The 20,127-nt window shown below is 36.1% G+C and overlaps 2 protein-coding genes across 2 annotated transcripts; both read right to left on the bottom strand.

Annotated features, from left to right (window-relative positions):
• Window positions 1-8,477: 8,477 nt before the first annotated feature.
• Window positions 8,478-9,431, bottom strand: LOC143388984 (olfactory receptor 52N5). The gene has a single exon (XM_076842368.2). The coding sequence runs from the start codon at window positions 9,429-9,431 to the stop codon at window positions 8,478-8,480; it is 954 nt and encodes a 317-aa protein (XP_076698483.2).
• A 9,359-nt stretch (window positions 9,432-18,790) lies between these two features.
• On the bottom strand, window positions 18,791-19,759 carry LOC143388969 (olfactory receptor 52N1). Its single transcript, XM_076842366.2, has one exon. The coding sequence runs from the start codon at window positions 19,757-19,759 to the stop codon at window positions 18,791-18,793; it is 969 nt and encodes a 322-aa protein (XP_076698481.2).
• Window positions 19,760-20,127: the final 368 nt, after the last annotated feature.

The raw sequence follows: 20,127 nt of genomic DNA, 5'->3' as shown, positions 1-20,127 counted from the left end.
TGCAATGGTTAAGGGTTGGGTTGGTATGAGGGAGTGGTGAGCCTTTCTCAGAAATGCCCTTGGGTGTGAAAGCAAAACTTTTTCCTTAAAATAGCAGCTGTCACTTAAGATGGCCATCCAGGTGCTAAGTAAGGACCTTATAAGTATAATTTCTCATTCTTCTGGTTGTATATGATATAGAACTACACTGGTCATGTATTCATATATGCACATAGGGTAGTAATGTCTGATTCATTCTATTATCTTTCCTACCCCCATGCCTTCTCCCCTCCCTTTACTCCCCTTTGCCTAATTCAAAGTAACTCTATTCTTCCCTAGGCCCCCTCACATGAAAAACCCAAATAACCCAATCAACAAATGGGCTAAGGAACTGAACAGACACTTCACTTCAGAAAAAATACAATTGATGAACAAATACATGAAAAAAAATTTCCAACATCTCTAGCAATTAGAGAAAGGCAAATCAAAACTACCCTCAGATTCGATCTCTCTCCAGTTAAATGTCAATTATCAAGAATATAAGCAACAATAAATGTTGGCAAGGATGTGGGGCAAAAGATACACTCATTATTTGCTGATGGAATTGAAAATTGGTGCAGCCATTATGGAACACAGATGGAGATTCCTTAGAATGGAACCACCATTTGACCCAGCTATCCACTCCTCAGTTTATACCCATAGGACTTAAAATCCACATACTACAGTGATGCAACCACATCAGTGTGTATAGCAGCTCAAGTCACAAGAGCTAACCTGTGGAACCAAACTAAATGTCCTTCAATTGATGAATGAATAAATAAAATATGTATACATCCACAACGGAATATTACTCAGCCTTAAATAAGAAGGAAATTATGGCATTTGCATGTAAACCAATAGAGTTGGAGAATATCATGCTAAGTGAAATAAGCCAATCCCAAAGAACCAAAGGCTGATTGTTTTCTCTGAAAATATATTTATATTCTACTCTTAACATTTTTTGTAAGAACATTTAAAGTCTATGCTTTTAACAATTGATAGATTGTTATTTACTATAGCCAACATATTGTACAATAAAACTCTTGAATTTTTTTCTTCCTACCTAACTAAACTTTTGTAAGTGAACATGGCAGTAACATTTTATTACCTTTGCCATATTCTATTGGTAGAAGCAAATCACTGGGATCACTTCAAATCAAGGGAAAAGAACTAGATTTACAGGGAGTATCAGGAATAATCTAGGGTTTGTCTGTTTTAATATCAGTAGAAATTTTTTTAAGTATTTTCAAATTAACAGCATCAACAAAAATAGTAGGGCCAGGTGTAGTGGTGCACACCTATAATCCCAAAGGCTCTGAAGGTTTAGGCAGTATGATGGTGGGTTCAAAGTAAGCTTTAGCTACTTAGGCCCTAAGCAATTTAGCAAAACCCTGTCTCTAAATAAAATCTAAAAAGGAATGGGGATGTTGCTTAGTGCTTATGTGCCAACACCAACAAACAAACAATAGTAGAAATTAAACCTTCCAAAGACATAATAAATTTTGTGTGAACAACAGTGATGTTCAGCTTTTATATTACATGTGGGATCTTGATTGTTCACTGCAGCTCCTTATCATACTTTCTGCATTTCTCAAGCATGCAAACAAAAACAAAAACAAAAACAAAACAAGAAAACAATAACAACAATAACAAAAATCCCACAATACTAAGTTACCTATAAATATTTGTTTTTAAATTTTTTTAAATTAAAATACTGTAAAGGAAAATATGCTTTTAGAGAAAATCCTAGGTACTAAATTTTTAACATAATTACATAATAGAAAAATTGATATACAAAACTTTATATATTATACTAAATGTATATCCTGAAGTCAATCAAGAAATGAACTAAAAGTAAAAACATAAGGTACAGGACTGCCTCTTCCGACCAGAACTCTACTGTGGGAGCCAAGGCCCAGCCCAGACCACCCACATAAGCCTGCACAGGGACTCAGGCTCACAGTAGGCCCAGATCCACACCTCAACCCATAGGGCAGACACCCGCTAGAACCTAGCCTTTGGCACAGGACTGCCCCTTTCTACCAGCAGATTACCACACGAGGTCAAGCCCAGCAGCCCAGATCCACCCAAACCTGCTATGCGGGACCTAGGCTTATAGTAGGTCCAGGATCACCCCTCCACCCACAGGGCAGACAACTGCCAGAGCCCAGCCTCTGACACAGGACAGCCTCTTCCTACCAAAAGCTACTGCGGGAGCCCAGGCCTGGCCCAGATCCCTTCACACTGACTTGCACAGGACCCAGATCCAGGGTAGGTCCAAGTTTGCCCCACCCACCTAAGACCCTAAGCCTAACCCACTTTCATTTTGGGACAGTGCAGTCATAGCCAGAGCCTTCCCCATGCAGTAGCCCCTAACTTTTTGACAGTAGACAGGGCCTAGAAGCAGCTGCATCTCAGAGCAGGCATCCCAGAGGGAGTGTGAGGCCCACCCTCTCAGTTTCATCTCTATAAGACAGTGCTTCCGTCTTGGGGCACCTTAACTATCATCATGAGTTACCTCAGTTATTGCCACCACCACCTTTAGATGCAGTAGCATACATTGAGGGACACCAGCATGGTCTGGAAGCCCAACATCAAGGTGAGGTACAGACAATCTGCACAGGTACTACAAGAATATAGAGAAGAAACTAATATCTCAGATCCATATTGCAAAAAAGAAAGACACATAGACAACATTAAAAAACAAGGGAGGAAAGTGCTCCAAACAAACCAGAATAGTACAATAACAGAACCCACAGACAGCAAAGTTGATAAAATGTCAGAGAAGGAGTTCAGAAGGTTCATAATTAAAGTGATCTGTGAATTAATGAATGACCTAAATGAGCAAATACAGGCAAACATTGATCACTCCAACAAAGAGATAAGAGAGCAAATACAGGTAGCAAAAGACTACTTCAAGAGAGAGAGAGAGAGAGAGAGAGAGAGAGAGAGAGAGAGAGAGGAGAGAGGGAGAAAGAGAGAGAGAGAAAGAGAGATGCTAAAAAAAAGTCAGAAATCCTTGAAATGAAGGATACAATAAACCAAATAAAAAACTCAATAGAAAGCATAACCAACAGACTAGAAGACTAGATCACTTGGAATAATGAATGTCAGATAACAAAGACAAAGTATACAATCTGGAAAATAAAATTGATCACACAGTGAAGATAGTAAGAAACCATGAACAGAACATCCAAGAATTATGAGACATCATCAAAAGACCAAATATAATAAGAGTTATTGGGATAGAGCAAGACAAAGAGTTTCAAACAAAAGGAACGCACAATCTCTTCAGAGAGATAATATCAGAAAATTTCTCAAGCATGAAGAATGAGTTGGAAAGCCAAATACAAGAGGCCTACAGGACACCAAATGTACAAAATTACAATAGATTTACACCAAGGTGTACTACAATGAAAATGCCTAGCATACAGAATAAGGATAGACTCTTAAAAGCTGCAAGAGAAAGGAATCAGATCACATATAGGGGGAGACCAATTCATATCTCAGCAGATTTTTCAACCCAGACCCTCAAAGCCAGGAGATCCTAGAACAACATATACCAAGCACTGAAAGAAAATGAACACCAACCAAGAATCGAGCTGGGGATTTAGCTCAGTGGGTACAGTGCTTGCCTTGCATGCACAAGGCCCTGGGTTCAATCCCCAGCATCAAAAAAAAAAAAAAAAAAAAAAAAAAAAAAGAATTTACATCTAGAAAGGCTGCACTACAGAACATACTCAGCAAAATATTCCATGAAGAGGAAATGAAAAACAATGATAAAAAATCAGCAGAGGGAGGGATTACACTAAAGGAAAATCTAATCAGAGGAGAATCAAGTCACATTAAATACCAAAAATAAACAAAAATGGCTGGGAATACAAGTCATGTTTCAATAATAACCCTGAATGTTAATGGCCTAAGCTCACCAATGAAAAGACATAGACTAGCAGATCAGATAAAACAAAGAAACAAAACAAACGAAAAAACAAACAAAATCAATGATATGTTGTCTCCAGGAGACTCATCTCATAGAAAGAGACATCCATAGATTGAAAGTGAAGGGTTGGGAAAAATCATACCACTCACATGGAGTGCAGAAGCAAGCAGTGGTTTCCATCCTTATATCAAATAAAGTAGACTTCAAGCTAAAGTCAATCAAAAAGAACACTACCTACTGCTCAAGGGAAAATAAAATTTAGTTATTAAATAGTATTTCTCATGACTATTTGTGCATATCACTGTTTTTTACATCTAGCAAGTTATTGAGAGAAAGAAATATATGTCACTGAATAAAAACTTTGGTTCAGAGAACAGACAGATGAGATTTCAAATAGTAACTGACTTCTTTTTAGCAGTACAACTTTAAAACAATTATTCAACATCTTTGAACTTCACACTGAAATGGGGATAATAATATTCCCTTTTAACTAACCTGTAAGAAATAGTGCATATTACAAATGAATAAAATAAATATTAAGAACTTCTCCCTTCCGTTAACTGATTTCCAATTTGTAATCTGGACCACAGAAGAGACCCTATTCAATACTGGGTTCTCCCAGAAGCAGACACTGGATAAAAATTTTACTTGAATATTTTCTGCATTAGATGACCCGGGGAAACACTGGTTGGGGAAGAAATGTGGGACAGGAGCCAATAAGAAAGTCAGTATACATTGTGTACATATATAGGTTAATGGCTGCAAGCACATGAGCTAAAGTGACTGCTGATTGTTTTTTTTTTTTTCGTATAATGATATGAGATATGTATCAGCATTCTCCCATCCAAGAGGTGATAAAACTCAAATCTGTATTCTTCAGCCTCTAAGCAGAGAGTCATGGCTAGCAATAAGACTGTGTAAGAGCTGTGAGCACTGAGAGGATCTGAGAGTGACGTGAATCGCATGTGGTGTATTTCATGACTTGTAAGATCAATTGTGTCTTGTGTTATATTAATCCTTGCCTTTCATGGCTTTTATTTTTATTTCTTTTTTTATTCGTTCTTTTTTGATATACGTGACCATGACCGTAGAGTATATTTTGACATATCATACATATATGGAGTCATGGCTTTTAAAGTTAATGGAAAAATGACAATTTCTTAGAAATAAAGTAAAGCAAAACAAAATTGCTTCCAACAGGAGGATCAGTGGAACAAAACACAGACCTACTGCCATAATTTCTTATGAAGCCATAATTAATGTGCCTCCTCTCTCTATGTATGACCTATTATAGATTCTCCTCTCCCATGGTTTCTGCTAGTTTAGGTTCTTTACATAATGAAGTACCCCACACCTTTATCCCTGAGGGGATAAAGAACCTGCCTTCATGTTCTTTTATTAACCACTGATGATCACTGGGCGTGGGGGCACCAAGAATTTTCTCACTGAAGCTCACTGATTCCTGACATTATCCTGCCAGCAATCATGCCCCCTACTATGTGGGTCAAGTATCTTTGCCAGTAGTCTCTCTTTATTTCAGAGTCTAAGCATGGTAAGAAAAAAAGGCCAATTAGCAGCCATAGTTTTAGGTAACATGTCTCCTAAAAGGTGTCCCTTACTCTTGGAATAATTCTTGGAAATCAAGAATTATTACTAAAAAGTCCTAAATTTTAGAAAAGAAACATAAACACGTGTGCTTGGGCACACACACACACACACACACACACAGTCACATGACACTAGTAATGATAACAATAAAGGCTACTATTTCTACCCCTTGTCTTCTGAATGTCATACTTTAGTGACCACTGTAGTTCATCTTTTAGGGCAGTTCCTAAATTTTATAGAATGCTATTTTGTTAAATGGGTGCTAGAAATAGAATCCAGGGCTTGTGCCTGGTGTCTATGCATCCTACCACTGAACTACATTTCCCAATGTCATTTTGTGTTTTTGTTGTTGTACTGGTGTTTGAACCCAGGGTCTGTGAATGCTAGGCAAGTGCTCTACCACTGAGATATCCCCTCAAACACAGAATGTCGTTCTTGAGTTGATGCCTTAGCTACACCTGAGCCAATGTTGCATTAGCTACTGTGGAAGTTAAGTGGAAGAAACTGGAGTTCACTGATGATCATTAAGCTAGAAAAGACATGATTTAACTGGGACATTATATTTAATTGTACATCAAAGGCTTTTTTGCATATCTGGGAGTTGTGGGTATTGAGTACAATAGCCTGTTAAGACTACATGGGTGGGGCTGGGGATGTGGCTCAAGCGGTAGCAGGCTCGCCTGGCATGCGTGTGGCCCAGGTTCGATCCTCAGCACCACATACAAAGATGTTGTGCCTGCTGAAAAACTAAAAAATAAATATTAAAAAATTCTCTCTCTCTCTCTCTCTCTTCTCTCTCTCTCTCCACTCTCTCTTAAAAAAAAAAGACTACATGGGTAATCTTAACAGGCTATTTTACTCAATAGAAAAAATGTTCTGAGATCAGCAAATAACTGTTGAAAAATAATTCAAAATTTGAAACAGCATAAGCATTTTGAGTCATGCACGATCTTTCAAGGAAACATACAAAATTTATTCTTTATTTCCTGAGTAAATTGGATGGTACAACTTTTTAAAATATTATGTTTACTGATTGGTATTCTTTTAAATTGATATAACTGCTATTTTTACTTGTATATGATCAGAAAAATTATTTAATCACCAGTAAGTATGTATTTGTTCATAATACCTCTAGTTATATTTGCTGAGTTATAAAAACTTTAAAAAATAGCTACAAATTCCTCAATTATAAAGATATTATAAATGCCAGTTGTAAAGGCAGCTTGACCAAAGGGATTAGGCCACCTAGCAAGTAGAAGCCTTGCCTGAAGAAAGAAACAAAACTCTGTTTCCCTTGTAAATAGAGTTTAATCATAAATTACATCCTGTATTAAATCCCGTCTCTCTGTGACTTTCTAATTCTCTTAGGATTACAGGGTAATTTTCTGTGATGTTTTAACACTTGGGGAAAACTCTGTTGTATTGCTTCTCTAACATGTATTATAATTATATGTGTCCTCTTTCTCTCGAGTGAAAAAACTTTCATTCCCTCTTGATTCATCTCCTGCTAAGATGTTCCAACAAACACCTTTGACCCCTTATCTTTCTTGTTTGAAATGGGGACTTGTCTCTTTCCTTCCTCCTGTAAAGACTATTATCATAGCAAATAATTTAGCAGATTTTTATTGATATTTTACTCTCAACTATTCTGTGAGCTTATATCTGACAGGAGGAATATCTATAATTTTCTAATTGTTAGTACCTAACACAGGGCCTAAGAAATGTAGACTCATTCACTTGGCCATTTAATGAATATTTGTTTTATTCATATTATATTATTTTCACCATATATATGTATTTCATATAGTTTGAAATACAAAGATATTATTAATATAAGAATATCTATATTAATATGATAATATTAATATAGATATTCACTGTCTTTTAAAACAACATATTCCAGAAGTCAGTAAACAAATATGGAAAACAAACTTTCTATAAGAGTTTTATGATAATGTTGCAACCAGGAAGAGGAATGATGTGTTCCTTTTTACATGTTAATTGAGCTAATAACAATATCCACATATGGAAAATGAAAAAAAAAGTGTTGAGCAAAGGGAGCATGAATGAATAAATGAATCCTTCAATCATTTCACCAATAAGATGGAATTCAATTGGAAATTCTACACCATATACCAAATAGCTCCTCCACAGTGACTCTTGGAGTATCTAAGCTTTCAGGTAAATAAGACTTGTGTGTCCATTGTATGGACTGTGGTGATATTGGATATCTTCAGAATTGGATACACAGAGGAAAAATATGTTAGCTAACATTATTTTACAAACTGAATTTTAGCTTCTAAGACTGTTTAGGCTAAAAAATTTCCTGAAAAGCCATTTAATTTATTTTTTAAAGTTTTCTTAGTTGTATATGAACAGATACCTATATTTTATGTATCTGTTATTATGTAGTGTTGATTGAACCCAGCACCTCACATGTGCTAAACTAGTGCTCTGCCACTGAGCTACAGCCTCAGATCCTTATTTCATATCTATTAGGAAGAGTTGCCAAAACAAATAAGATATTTAGGGACTCCTAATGGTTTATATCTTACATGGATGAATTAGAGGTAAGTTGTTACAATCTCATACCAATGACTTGATTAACATTGGTGATAAAAACCAACATTTTACTCTCTACATCTGTGAGAGCAACTATATTTACCACCATATATACATACATATCAGAACTAAATCAATTAAAAATGTATTAATTCAAAAAACTGCTGATGGAGGGAAAAGACAGGAAAGACATTGAGAAATGAATCCAGAATTAGCTATGAATTTCCTCAATAGAATTTCAAGAAACCCATTCTTGGAGAGACAATGGAGAATGTCAGACAGACACCTGAGTTTTCTCTTTGTTATACTTTAATTCATTATTATTCTATTTAATTTCAGATTTCTTGAATCAACTTGCAATTTTTTGTCCCTGGAAGAACTTTATGACACTGTCTCGAATCTGTTTTGTCTTTACCCCATAAACAATGGGATTCAGTGTCGGAGGAAGAAGGAGATAAAGATTAGCCACAATGATATGGAGAGAAGGGGGAATAGTGTGGCCCCCAAAACGATGGGTAAAGAACGTGAAAAATGCTGGCACATAGGTGATGATGATGGCAGATATATGTGCAGTGCATGTGCTGAAGGCTTTTTGCCGAGCATCTGATGATGAGAGGCTGACCACTGCCTGGAGGATCATGGTGTAAGACACAGATATGCAACAAATGTCAAACACTCCAATCAGAAGTGCAACCATCAGACCATAGATGACATTGACCTTGATGCTGGCACAGGATAGCTTTACCACAGACATGTGGTCACAATATGTGTGGGGAATGATATTGTCCTGGCAGAAAGGCAAACGCTTGACCAAGAATGGAAATGGAATCATCAACAGCATACCTCTCAGGAAGGTGGCAAGCCCAGCTTTTGCAATGATAGGGTTAGTGAGTATGGTGGCATAACGCAATGGGTAGCAAATGGCCACATAGCGGTCCAGAGCCATGAGCATGAGCACTCCAGATTCCACACCCGTGAACCCGTGGACAAAGAACATCTGGACTAAGCAAGCGTTGAAGTTAATTTTCTTGAGATCAAACCAGAAGATGCAGAGTGCATTGGGTAGAGTGGTGGTGCAGGTGAGGAGGTCAGTGAGGGAAAGCATGGCCAGAAAGCAATACATGGGGCGGTGTAAGGCCTCCTCATGATAAATGAGGTACACAAGACCAAGGTTACCCACAAGGGACATGATGTACATTGTGAATAGTGGAAGAGAGATCCACACATGGACTCTTTCCAGACCAGGAATTCCATTAAGAATAAAAGATTGGGGGGCCACATATGAATTATTGGAATTGAACATAACTAATTCAGGAGAGGAACTTGATTTTTGCAGAAGTCTCTGTCCTGAGGAAAAGGAATTAAGAAATAGAAATTTGATTTAGATCTTTGAAAATGCAAACTCAAAGCTGTAAGAAAGTTATATTAATAAATATTGCCAAAATTTTGAATAATAACTTTGAAATTAATTTATTGAATAATATTAAAATCCTGATATTATTCAAAAAGTTTTATAAACAGTCTAATAGTAATGTCAAGCCATACATAGAAAGTTGTAATTGCTTTTACAAAATAGAAGCAGAAACTGGGTAAAAAATATAGGATAATGTTGACTGTCACACATTTAGATTCAGGAGCAGAAATGATATTCATATATGATACCAACACTTGACAGAACATGTGTCCTATGATAGTAAGGGTACACAGGTAAATAATAATAGTGAAATTTGTTTATTAAAATAATTTTATGTGGAAAACTTTAATGGAAAGATTATGGTTATTTCAATCAAATAGCACTTTGTTTGCATTTTAGTTCTTTCTAAATCCAGGTGTATCTTGATGACCTTTACTTCATTCTTACAACCTCTGTTGTTCATTTATAATTAAAGACAAATGGTGCTTACCTTAGAGAGTTCTGAAAAAAAAGCAGAAGTTTAGTTTATCTAAGGTTAGCATTCTCATGGAATGATCGTAGGAATCCTTTGAAATGCAGTTGTAGCTGTTATAAGATTATGAAGTACAAGGATAATGCTATGGATATCAATCTAATTTATTTTCCCAAGAAAAAGAAAGATAAGAAATCTTCTTTTTGTGCTGGGTGTGGTGGCACATGCCTGTAATCCTAGAGAATGTGGAGGCCAAGGCAGAAACCTCAGCAACTTAGCAAGACCCTAAGCAACTCAGTTGGACTCTGTTTCAAAGTAAATAATAAAAAGGGCTGGGTATGTGGCTCAGTGGTTAAGCACTCTTGAGTTCAAACCCCAGTATCAAAAAAAGAAAAGAAAGAAAAGAAATATAATTTTGTCAAATACTTTGGGATCTCCCCATGAGATAATCTATTTCTTTTCAATCTCTTTTCTAAATGCAATTTTTAAGAAACATATACTCTGGACTCTTCCTCTTTTCTGCCTATGGTGAAGATAGTTTTCAAATATCTAAATTTATGAGTAAGCCAAGTCATAATTGTTGTGACTTTCTGAATGCATGCTGGATATTACCACTTTAAATTTCCACAAAAACGTTAAATTTACCATGTCAAAAATTAAAGTCATCAATGCAAAATGTACCCATGCCAAAAACAGACTTTATCCCTGAGGCTTTTTGGATAATTGTGTCATTATTCACCACATTATCAAAACTGGACTCTATAAACTTTATGATCTCTGATATTCATTAACCTCATCTTAGTGTTATTTCTTTATAATCCAGTGTCCCAATTGGCACTCTATTCAGGTTACCTCAACATATCTATTTTCCTGGCCTATCCTGAGACAAGATGAATTTGTATTTTTTTTTTGTGGGGAGGGGATACTGAGGTTGAACCCAAGGGAGGTTTTCCATTAATCTACATATCTGGTCCTTTTAAAATTTTAAATTTAGAGTCTCACTAAGTTTCGGGGGCTGACCTCAACCCTATGATCTTCTTACTTGGGCTTCTTGAGTAGCTAGGATTACAAGCTTATGTGCCAGCATGCCCAGCAACTTATATTTTAAGTTGTATTGATATGTATTAATATACATAATAGTGCAATTCATTGTGGCATATTTGTTCATGCACAGAACACAATTTGACCAGCAATATTTCTAATAACCGTCCTTTGTTTTTATCACCACTTTCACTGAACTTTTTAAAGACCATCCAGCTTTGTCTATCTCCTTGTTTTGCCTCTTCTGCTTTTCAAATCAGTTTGTGCTATTACATAATTTTGAAGATATTTTAAGTCATTGTTTAATGAACATCAACGTTTTCTCATTACTTTAAGGATAGGGCTCAAATACCTTGGCATTTCATACAAACCAGTAAAATTTAGATTTTATATTTCCTATTTTATTTCTTCCCATTCTCTAGTCAAACATATCCTGGTTTAGATGCTAGGTCATATGACCAATGTACACAAACTTTCATTCTTGAACTGGGCTATATTACTTGTTGATTGCAAAATGCTACCTAGAATTTATATCTAGGTAGGTCTTGCACAATTTCTTTCATTTATTTGAAAATCTCTGTAACATGATTGGAAGGAAGGAAATAATAAAGAACTGAGTACAAATAAATGAAATAGAGACTAGAGAATCAAAACACCAATAATCTAAGACTGGTTTAATTTAAAGGAAAAACAAAATTGACAATCATTTAGCTAGATGAGAAAGAGAACTCTAGGGTAAATAAAATAAGAAATGAAATAAGGACATTATGATTGGCACTACAGAAATACAAAGGATTTGAAGAAAATATTATGAATTACTAGCAAATTATATTCAACAGCACATTAAAATTGTCACTCACCATGATCAAGTGGTATTCATCCTAGGAATAAAAAGATATGTTCAATGTCCTAAGCTAGTTAATAAATGCAATATATCATATTAACAAAATGAAGGGTGAGATTCTATAATAATTTCAATAGATGTAGAAAAAGCATTTGGTAAAATTTGACATCCCCTCTTTTACTTAATATAGTACTAAAGGTCATAGATGGAGCAAATAGGCATAATGAAAAAGTAAAAGGAATCAAATTGGAAAGGAGAAGTGAAATTGGTCCTGTCTGGAGATGACATTTGTTGACTCACAATCAACAAATGCAGCAAAGTTGCAGAATATAAAACCAACATACATTAATCATCAGCATATTTGCATATGTATATATGGGCAGTGAACTATCTGAAAAAGAAATGTAGAAAACAATCTTATTTACAAGCGACCAAGCAGGGTGTGTGTGTGTGTGTGTGTGTGTGTGTGTGTGTGTATAAACTCGACCAAGGAGGTGAAAGATATGTACAAGAAAAAAATATGAAACATTGATGAAAGAAATCAGAGAATTTGTGTCTACAAATTAATGAAAACACAATTTTTAGCGTATTAAAAGAATTAGTATTGTTAAGCAATCTACAAATTCAGTGCAATCCCTACAAAAATAGGAATAGCATCCTTCATAGAAATAGAAAAGAGTCCCCCAAATCATAGAAAACCATAAAAGATTCTAAATAGCCAAAGAAATCCTGAGCAAAAGGAGCAAAGCTGGAGGCATCACACTGCATGACTTCAAAATACACTAAGTATAGTAACACAAACAGCAGGTACTGACAGAGAAAGACACATAAACCCATGGAATGGTGGGGGGGCCCACAGAGGGCAGAAATAAATCCACGTATTTAAAGCTAAATAATACTTGGAAAAATATTGGTACATTTGGAAACAGGGGCCAATAACATACAGTGGGGAAACACATGTCTTTTTAATAAAGAGTGTTGAGAAAACTGGATCCAAATGCAGAAGAAGGAAATTAGACCATTTTCTCCCACCATATAGAAAAGATCAACCAAAAATGGATAGAAATTAAATGCTGTAGAATTAGATGATCAGTCTTTTCTGAAGGCAAGAAGTCCATTACCTCATCCAGGTGGAAAGCAGGCAGTGGATGCCATCCTTCTGCATCTGCTGTTTCAAATCTTGCACTGAGCAGCCATTTGATACAAAATGGATATAACACCCATGGTTGCCTCTGGCTGCTAAAACAGAAAGCAGGCTCCTTTGGATTATTGCCTGATTCCAGTTTCCAGAAAACTCCTTTTCACTTTCATGCTAGCTTCTCTAGTGATGGTCCAGATCTGCGTTCTGTATCTGAGGTGTAGTCACTAGGATACAGAATGAAATCTTATCAACATTTCAAAAATCACTTCCCCAGTCCCCTGGGTAAGAAAGTGAGAAATAAACTGGATTCAGAAAAAAGGATCTCTAGATTCTTCAATACTCTTTTTTGTTCACTGAGGTCATTGTTCTGATACATTTGTTCTGAAATGTCCAATCCAAGCTTTTAGTGACACAACGTGATATCGCTGAACCAGGATGTCTTTAGTGTATGAACTCTAAATTAAATTCAATGAATTCTACTTGTTAGATTTTTAAAAAAATCCATTGAACATCCACTGTATGTGGCAGGGAATATATACTTGGGCACTTGGCAGAAGGACTTTCTTCATCTCTACTCAGGAGTTTTTATGTTCACTGAATGCATAAATACCAAATTTGCATTCCAACTCAAATAATTATCCTTTTGCCAATGGATAAAATAGCAACTGTTCCATTTGATTATCTATATTTATATATTTAACATATTTACATGATTACTATTGAGGTTAATCTGTGAATTTAATTACATTCTTATAATGAGTCTATCAATTCAATATTGTTAATGCTCCTTTATCTGACAAAGGAAGTATATTGAATAGCCTGCTTAGAGATTCAGAATTTTGTGTGTCTATACTGAATAGTGGTGGAGCAAGAACTTCCAAGTCTCTTCCAAACCAAACGAAACAGGTTTATTGTTTGAAATTCACCTTACTTCTTCTTTGCCACCCCCACATTCTCTCCATCTTTTTTTTTTTTTCGTTTTGATGATAACCTGGAGACCTGTACTGAAACAATTTAGCTTTGTCCTTTCCCTGTGTTGACCTGTAAGTTGTTATCTACTTTGAATGAGGACAGTACTGGATTAAAAAGAATTCTCAATAAATTGGGGTTGTATTGACTGAGTGCAATTTTTGTGACTGAATTCAGGAAAGGGAAAGGTGGGGAAGAGTGGGCTACTTATTTAGTGGGGAAAAATGTACCTATTTATCTTTTCCTGGTTTAAAGGATCTTAGGATTGTTTCTAATCCTCCACATGACAGCATATATTTTTTAAAATAAATAACTTCCATTTTGTGTGTGTGTGTGTGTGTGTGTATATATATATATATATATCTTTTCCATACATCTATTGAAAGCCACCTAGGTTGATTCCCCAGCTTAGTTATTGTGATTGTGCTGCTATAAACAATAAAAGTCTGCTTAATATTAATATGTGTGTGTGTGTGTGTGTGTCTGTGTGTGTGTGTGTAGAAGTGTTCTCTAACTCCATTGGAGATTTTAAGGGCATTTGACCCATACCTTTGCCCACCAACAACATACATCCTATACAAGTACTGTTCTGAGTGTGGAATAAACATATGTTAACTGTTTTTCAGCAAAATAAATCAGCAACAACATCCTTTGTAGAGCAGTAGCTTTGTGCCTGTGATGACACAGACAGAATGAAACTATGCTAGGCTCTGCTATATTATGAACCTACGAACCGCTGGAAGGCAGAAATCATCCCTTACCCACAATATGGCTGCAGATAAGAAGCATGAGAGGTGTTCAGGTCAGGGATAGTACATGGTGTCCGCAATATGGCTTTGTCTTATAGCCTGGAGTATAAGTATTGAGGCCAGTGGAAATCCCACAGGAAACCAACACAATCTCTTCTATCCTCAGAAGTCCTGAGACTTGATGTAAAACAGGCTTAAGAGCCCCCACAGAGCACAGAGTCCCTAAGGGAAAGCATGATACAAAGCTTCACATGTTCCTGGGGGACTAGTTTCTTAGCCATAGGTGGAACCCAGAGGAAAGCAGCCCAGAAGGTCACTCCCTTACACAGGTGTCCCACAATGAGGACTACCAGTTGAAAATTCTTGTCTAACACAATTAAAAATAAATGAAAAGATTGATGTTTATGTGAGATTTCATGAATTTTTATTTACTATTGAAAATTCCAAAATAGTAAATGCTTGTTAATTAACAAAAAAGAAAATAGTAACAATGAAGACATTTTAAAGTAACATATTTCTCTCATAAATACCTACTCATAGATTTTTGTGTATTTGTATCCACAAATGCACTATTTTTTTCTGAAAATCATGATCATAATTCACAGGTTATTTACCACTCTTTGCTTCTCATTTAAAAATATATCATAAACATTCTTCAATAACTTTACAACGTGTCTCAAAGTTAACACAATAGTGTATTTTATGGCTATCCATCTGCCTTTAAATATTTCTCTAATTAAAAACATTGAATTCATTTTCAATATGTTACATTGTAGCTTTATGATGATCATCCACATATCATGGCTGATGCTACTAAGAAATTTGTGGAAATAAATAGATATTAATTCAAATATATATTACTTTTAAATCACTTGTATATCAAATTTCCTCTAGAAAATTTGCACTCAAACTCTGTACCCTTTGAAGTAATGTAAAGTTGCTCTGTCACTTCCCTTTGTGAGGTTCTACACTAGTAGCTGGTTTCCTCTAAGCATAAATATTAGGTAATGGGAAGTCTAGTGAGCAGGCGATCCACTGATGTAGGTGGGAACCTCGTTTCCACAGTTGGAATTGAGAGTTCATTGGATCTTTAAAAAAAACTAAAAAGAACAAAACTTACAAAAGAGAGGTAGGTGCTAAGCTAAAGTAATCATTAGTAGCATAAGTTCTGGTATTCAAATACACAATAGGATGTCTATAGATAATCAGGTTCTGCACTTCTTTAAAAACTAGAAGAAAGAATTTTGAATGTTTTCACCAGAAAGAAATGATGTTTGTGGAGATGGGTTCACCATGCTTCCAACATTATATGATGTGTATATTGAAATATTATCTATAAACCTGTAACTGTATAATTTTTATGTGCCAACTTTTAAAAAGTTAAAAATAAGGAAACCTTACATTTATGACTACATGGAGCGACCTTGAAGAAATTGTGCTATATGAAATAAACTTAACTTATAGAAGCAGAAAATAGAAGAGTCAGGTGTACAAGAGAAATATAGGGAGATGTTGGTCCACAAATGCAAGTGTGCAGATATAGGACAAGCTGAGGAAGACTAATATATAGCACGATGACTGTGTTTAGCAATAATACATTTTATGTTGAAATTTGCTGAGAGTACATCATATATTCTCACAAGGATGTGTCCAAGTTTATCATATATAAACACTTTTTTAGGTATTTTGTCATTTATTGGCATTTCTTAAACCACTAATTCTGAATTCAGTTATAGAAAATACTTTATGGTATGTTACGGTCATTATGAGAAACAGTGCATTAGTTCCTCAAAAAATTAAAAACAGATTTGTCATATGATTGAGCAATCCCATTACCATGTATATATTCAAATTAAATGAGATTTGTCTGTTGAAGAAGCATCTGCACATTACATTTCACAGGAGCCAAGGTGTGGGATCAACCTAATCGTTCATCAACAAATGAATGCATAAAGAAAATACAGTATATACACACACATGAAATACTACTTACCCAAAAAAGGAGAAGGCACCATATCTTTTTGGGCAATATAAATGAATCTGGAGTATATTATGTGAAGTGAAATAAACCAGGCAGAGAGACACAGGCACCACATGAGGTAGATTTATGCAGGTACCACATGAGGTAGATTTATGCAGAACATTATCTTACCAAAGTTGAGAACAAAATAGTGGTTACCAGACACTGGGTTGTGGGAAGGAGATGAGGTAGGTCAGTGAATGCAAGGTCACAGGTAGGAGGAATAATACCTGATCTTCTTTTGTACAGGAGTGGGGGCTATAGTTAACATTAATGTATTATATATTTCCAAATAACTGGAGGAAAGAAATACATTTTTCATTAAAAATACAAAAGTAATTTAGAGTGGCTTGGATAAATTTGTCCCTTTGATTTAACAGCTTTCTATTTTAATGACAGATCTAAAAGTTAGACATTTGCCTTCTGGTGTTTCTTTTCCACATACCTTGTCCTTGTTCAATCTGTGTAATATCTTTCCAGATACTACTGAAAACTATGGATGCAGGTTCTTCATGAGTAATAAGGATGATGCTATTAGAACAAAAGAGAAGGAACTATAATCTTGATTTGGCTACAAAATGATCAACATTCACACTCAATACTCATTAATATGCATGTAGCTATAGTACACAAAATACTATTTATTAAGTTTAATCATTACAACAAATTACAAACAAATCCAGAATTGAATAAAATGGTAATAATTTAAAGAAGAAACTAAAGATAAAATTGATTCACATAGAGGTTTAAAGTAGTGGGAAAAGGAGGACAGGACCCATGCATATTTTTCATGTGTGTAGTAGCATACAATATATATGTATATTTATAAAAAATATATAATATTTTGAGAGAAAGGGTGACTGATATAGTAATTGAGTTAGTTCTCATTGTGTCTGGGCATAGTGGCTCATGCTTTTAATTCTACTGGCTTGGGAGGCTGAGGCTGGAGGATCACTAGTTCAACACTAGCCTCAGCAATTTACTGAGGCCCTAAGCAACTTGGTGAGACCCTGTCTCAAATAAAAAAATAAAAAGGGCTTGGGAGGTGGCTCAGTGGTTAAGCACCCTTGGTGTCAATCACTGGTACAAAAAAAGAATTCTCGTTGTGTATGACAGAATACTTTGTAATCTAATTAAAGTTCAAACATAACTTAGAGTAAAGGAATAATCAATCACCAGAAAGAACAACAAAAATATATATGTGAATACCACTATAGTTTTAAAAGGTTATTTCTATAAAAGAAATAAATGAAAGTTTTGATCATTTTTTTCCTATGGTATTGTCCATGTTATTTGATCATAATTTATATAAACATGCACACATAACATACCAAATTTAACATATTTATTAATAAATAAAGTGTATATTTCATTCTAAGTCATATGCAGAAGCACAGGAGACAAGAAAAATTGTTTTACAGTTTATAGGGTCCGAGTATGATTCTAAAAAGATGTTATTTCAAATAAATGTTTTTTTTGAAATATAGCATGCATGCAAAAAAGAGCACACATCGTAGGTAACAGTTTCATGAAATGCCACCACGTTGATAAACCCTATACCTACCATCCAGAACAAGATATCAGGAAATAATGACTCAGGAAGTAAGAATTAACTCCAAGTGATTTTGGCAGGACAATGCTGAGAAAAGTAAATCAGATACAGATACTAATGAACATAAGTTGTTTATTGTGAGGGATTTAAAATCTTCAGGACATTCAAATCCACCCCTAGTGATCCAACCACTCTCTCTCAGTGTGTGAACATTGTCATTCAGGAGAGAGATTCCTGTATAGTAAGACGAAATGCTGTGAACATGGAAATCTTCTACATTAAAGAGGCTTTGAATTTCACACAGAGGGACTTTACCTACATGAACAGAGACTTAGCCGTCCAAAAGAGGAAGAAGACTTTGAGTTGTTCCCTGTGGACACATACTAGGTTTCCTTTGGAGAGTTTCCTGTTGGGTTGGTGATCTCAACCTGGGGAAGGGAATTTTTACATTCAAAAGTGTCTATTTGATGTTCTGAGACAAAGCATCCTTTCGCTTAAACAAGAACCCAATGACACTGTCTCGAATCTGCTTGGTTTTCACACCATACACAATCGGGTTCATGGTGGGAGGCATGAGTAGATAGAGATTAGCCATAATGATGTGTATGTGGGGAGGAATGGTGTGTCCCCCAAAGCGGTGTGTGAAGAAGGTGAAGAAGGCTGGGACATAAGTGATGACGATGGCACAGATGTGGGCAGTGCAGGTGCTGAAGGCTTTCTGCCGAGCATCTGCTGAGGACAGACTCACAACCGCCCGAAGGATCATGGTGTAGGAGACTGTGATGCACAAGATGTCAAAGCCCCCAATCAGAAGGGCAACCATCAAACCATAGATGGCATTGACCTGGACATTCCCACAGGAGATCTTTGCGACAGACATGTGGTCACAGTAGGTATGGGGGATGATGTTGCCCCTGCAGTACGGCAGGCGCTTGGTGAGGAAAGAGAAAGGAATAACAAGCATCACGCCCCTAAGAAAAGTGAGCAGCCCCGCTTTAGCAATCAACACATTGGTGAGGATGGTGGCATAGCGCAGGGGATAGCAGATGGCCACGTAGCGGTCCAGTGCCATGAGCATGAGCACCCCAGACTCCATTCCTGTGAAGGTGTGCACAAAGAACATCTGGGCCAGGCAGGCCTTAAAATCAATCTCCTTGAGGTTGAACCACAGTATGCAGAGAGTGTTGGGAAGGGTGCTGGTGCACATGAGCACATCTGTGAAGGAAAGAAGGGCTAAGAAGATGTACATAGGTCTGTGCAAGGCCTCGTCAGAGTAGATGAGGTACATAAGGCCAAAGTTCCCTGTAAGGGCAATGCTGTACATGGCACACAGGGGGAAGGAGATCCACAAATGCACCTCTTCCAGACCAGGGATGCCATTTAAAATGAAAGAAGCTGGAGTCAGGCTGGTGACATTTTGGAGTGACATAATGACTTTTGGGAAGTTTAGAGTAGAGCATTCACAGAATTGTCTGTGTAAACAGAAGAAAAAATTTCAGTGTGTCACTGACTAGCAGGGCTTTTTCCCGTAAAATGACTAATTCATCTTTCTTGGGGATAGATGACCTTATTGCTCTCATAGGTTTTACATGTGGTACTTTCTTTCTTAGAGTCCGTGCCTTAAGCATTAGATGTTGACAACATCAACTGGCTTGTGCGGTTTCTTTTGTTATCATGTCGTCCATTCTCAGGTTGAATTTGGCTACTAACTGACCAAATGGCTGGTCAAGGATTGATTATATATTTTCTGGGATCCACCATAGTCAGAGATGCCCGTACTAACCTGAAATATTTATA

Source organism: Callospermophilus lateralis, chromosome 2 (genome assembly GCF_048772815.1).
Source record: "Callospermophilus lateralis isolate mCalLat2 chromosome 2, mCalLat2.hap1, whole genome shotgun sequence".
NCBI lineage: Eukaryota > Metazoa > Chordata > Mammalia > Rodentia > Sciuridae > Callospermophilus > Callospermophilus lateralis.
The sequence above is the reverse complement of the archived record's forward strand: the minus strand, read 5'-3'. Positions and strand labels throughout refer to the sequence as shown.

Coding starts and splice junctions, on each gene's coding strand:
- LOC143388969 (XM_076842366.2), bottom strand. CDS start 19,759: ATGTCACTCCAAAATGTCACCAGCCTGACTCCAGCTTCTTTCATTTTA.
- LOC143388984 (XM_076842368.2), bottom strand. CDS start 9,431: ATGTTCAATTCCAATAATTCATATGTGGCCCCCCAATCTTTTATTCTT.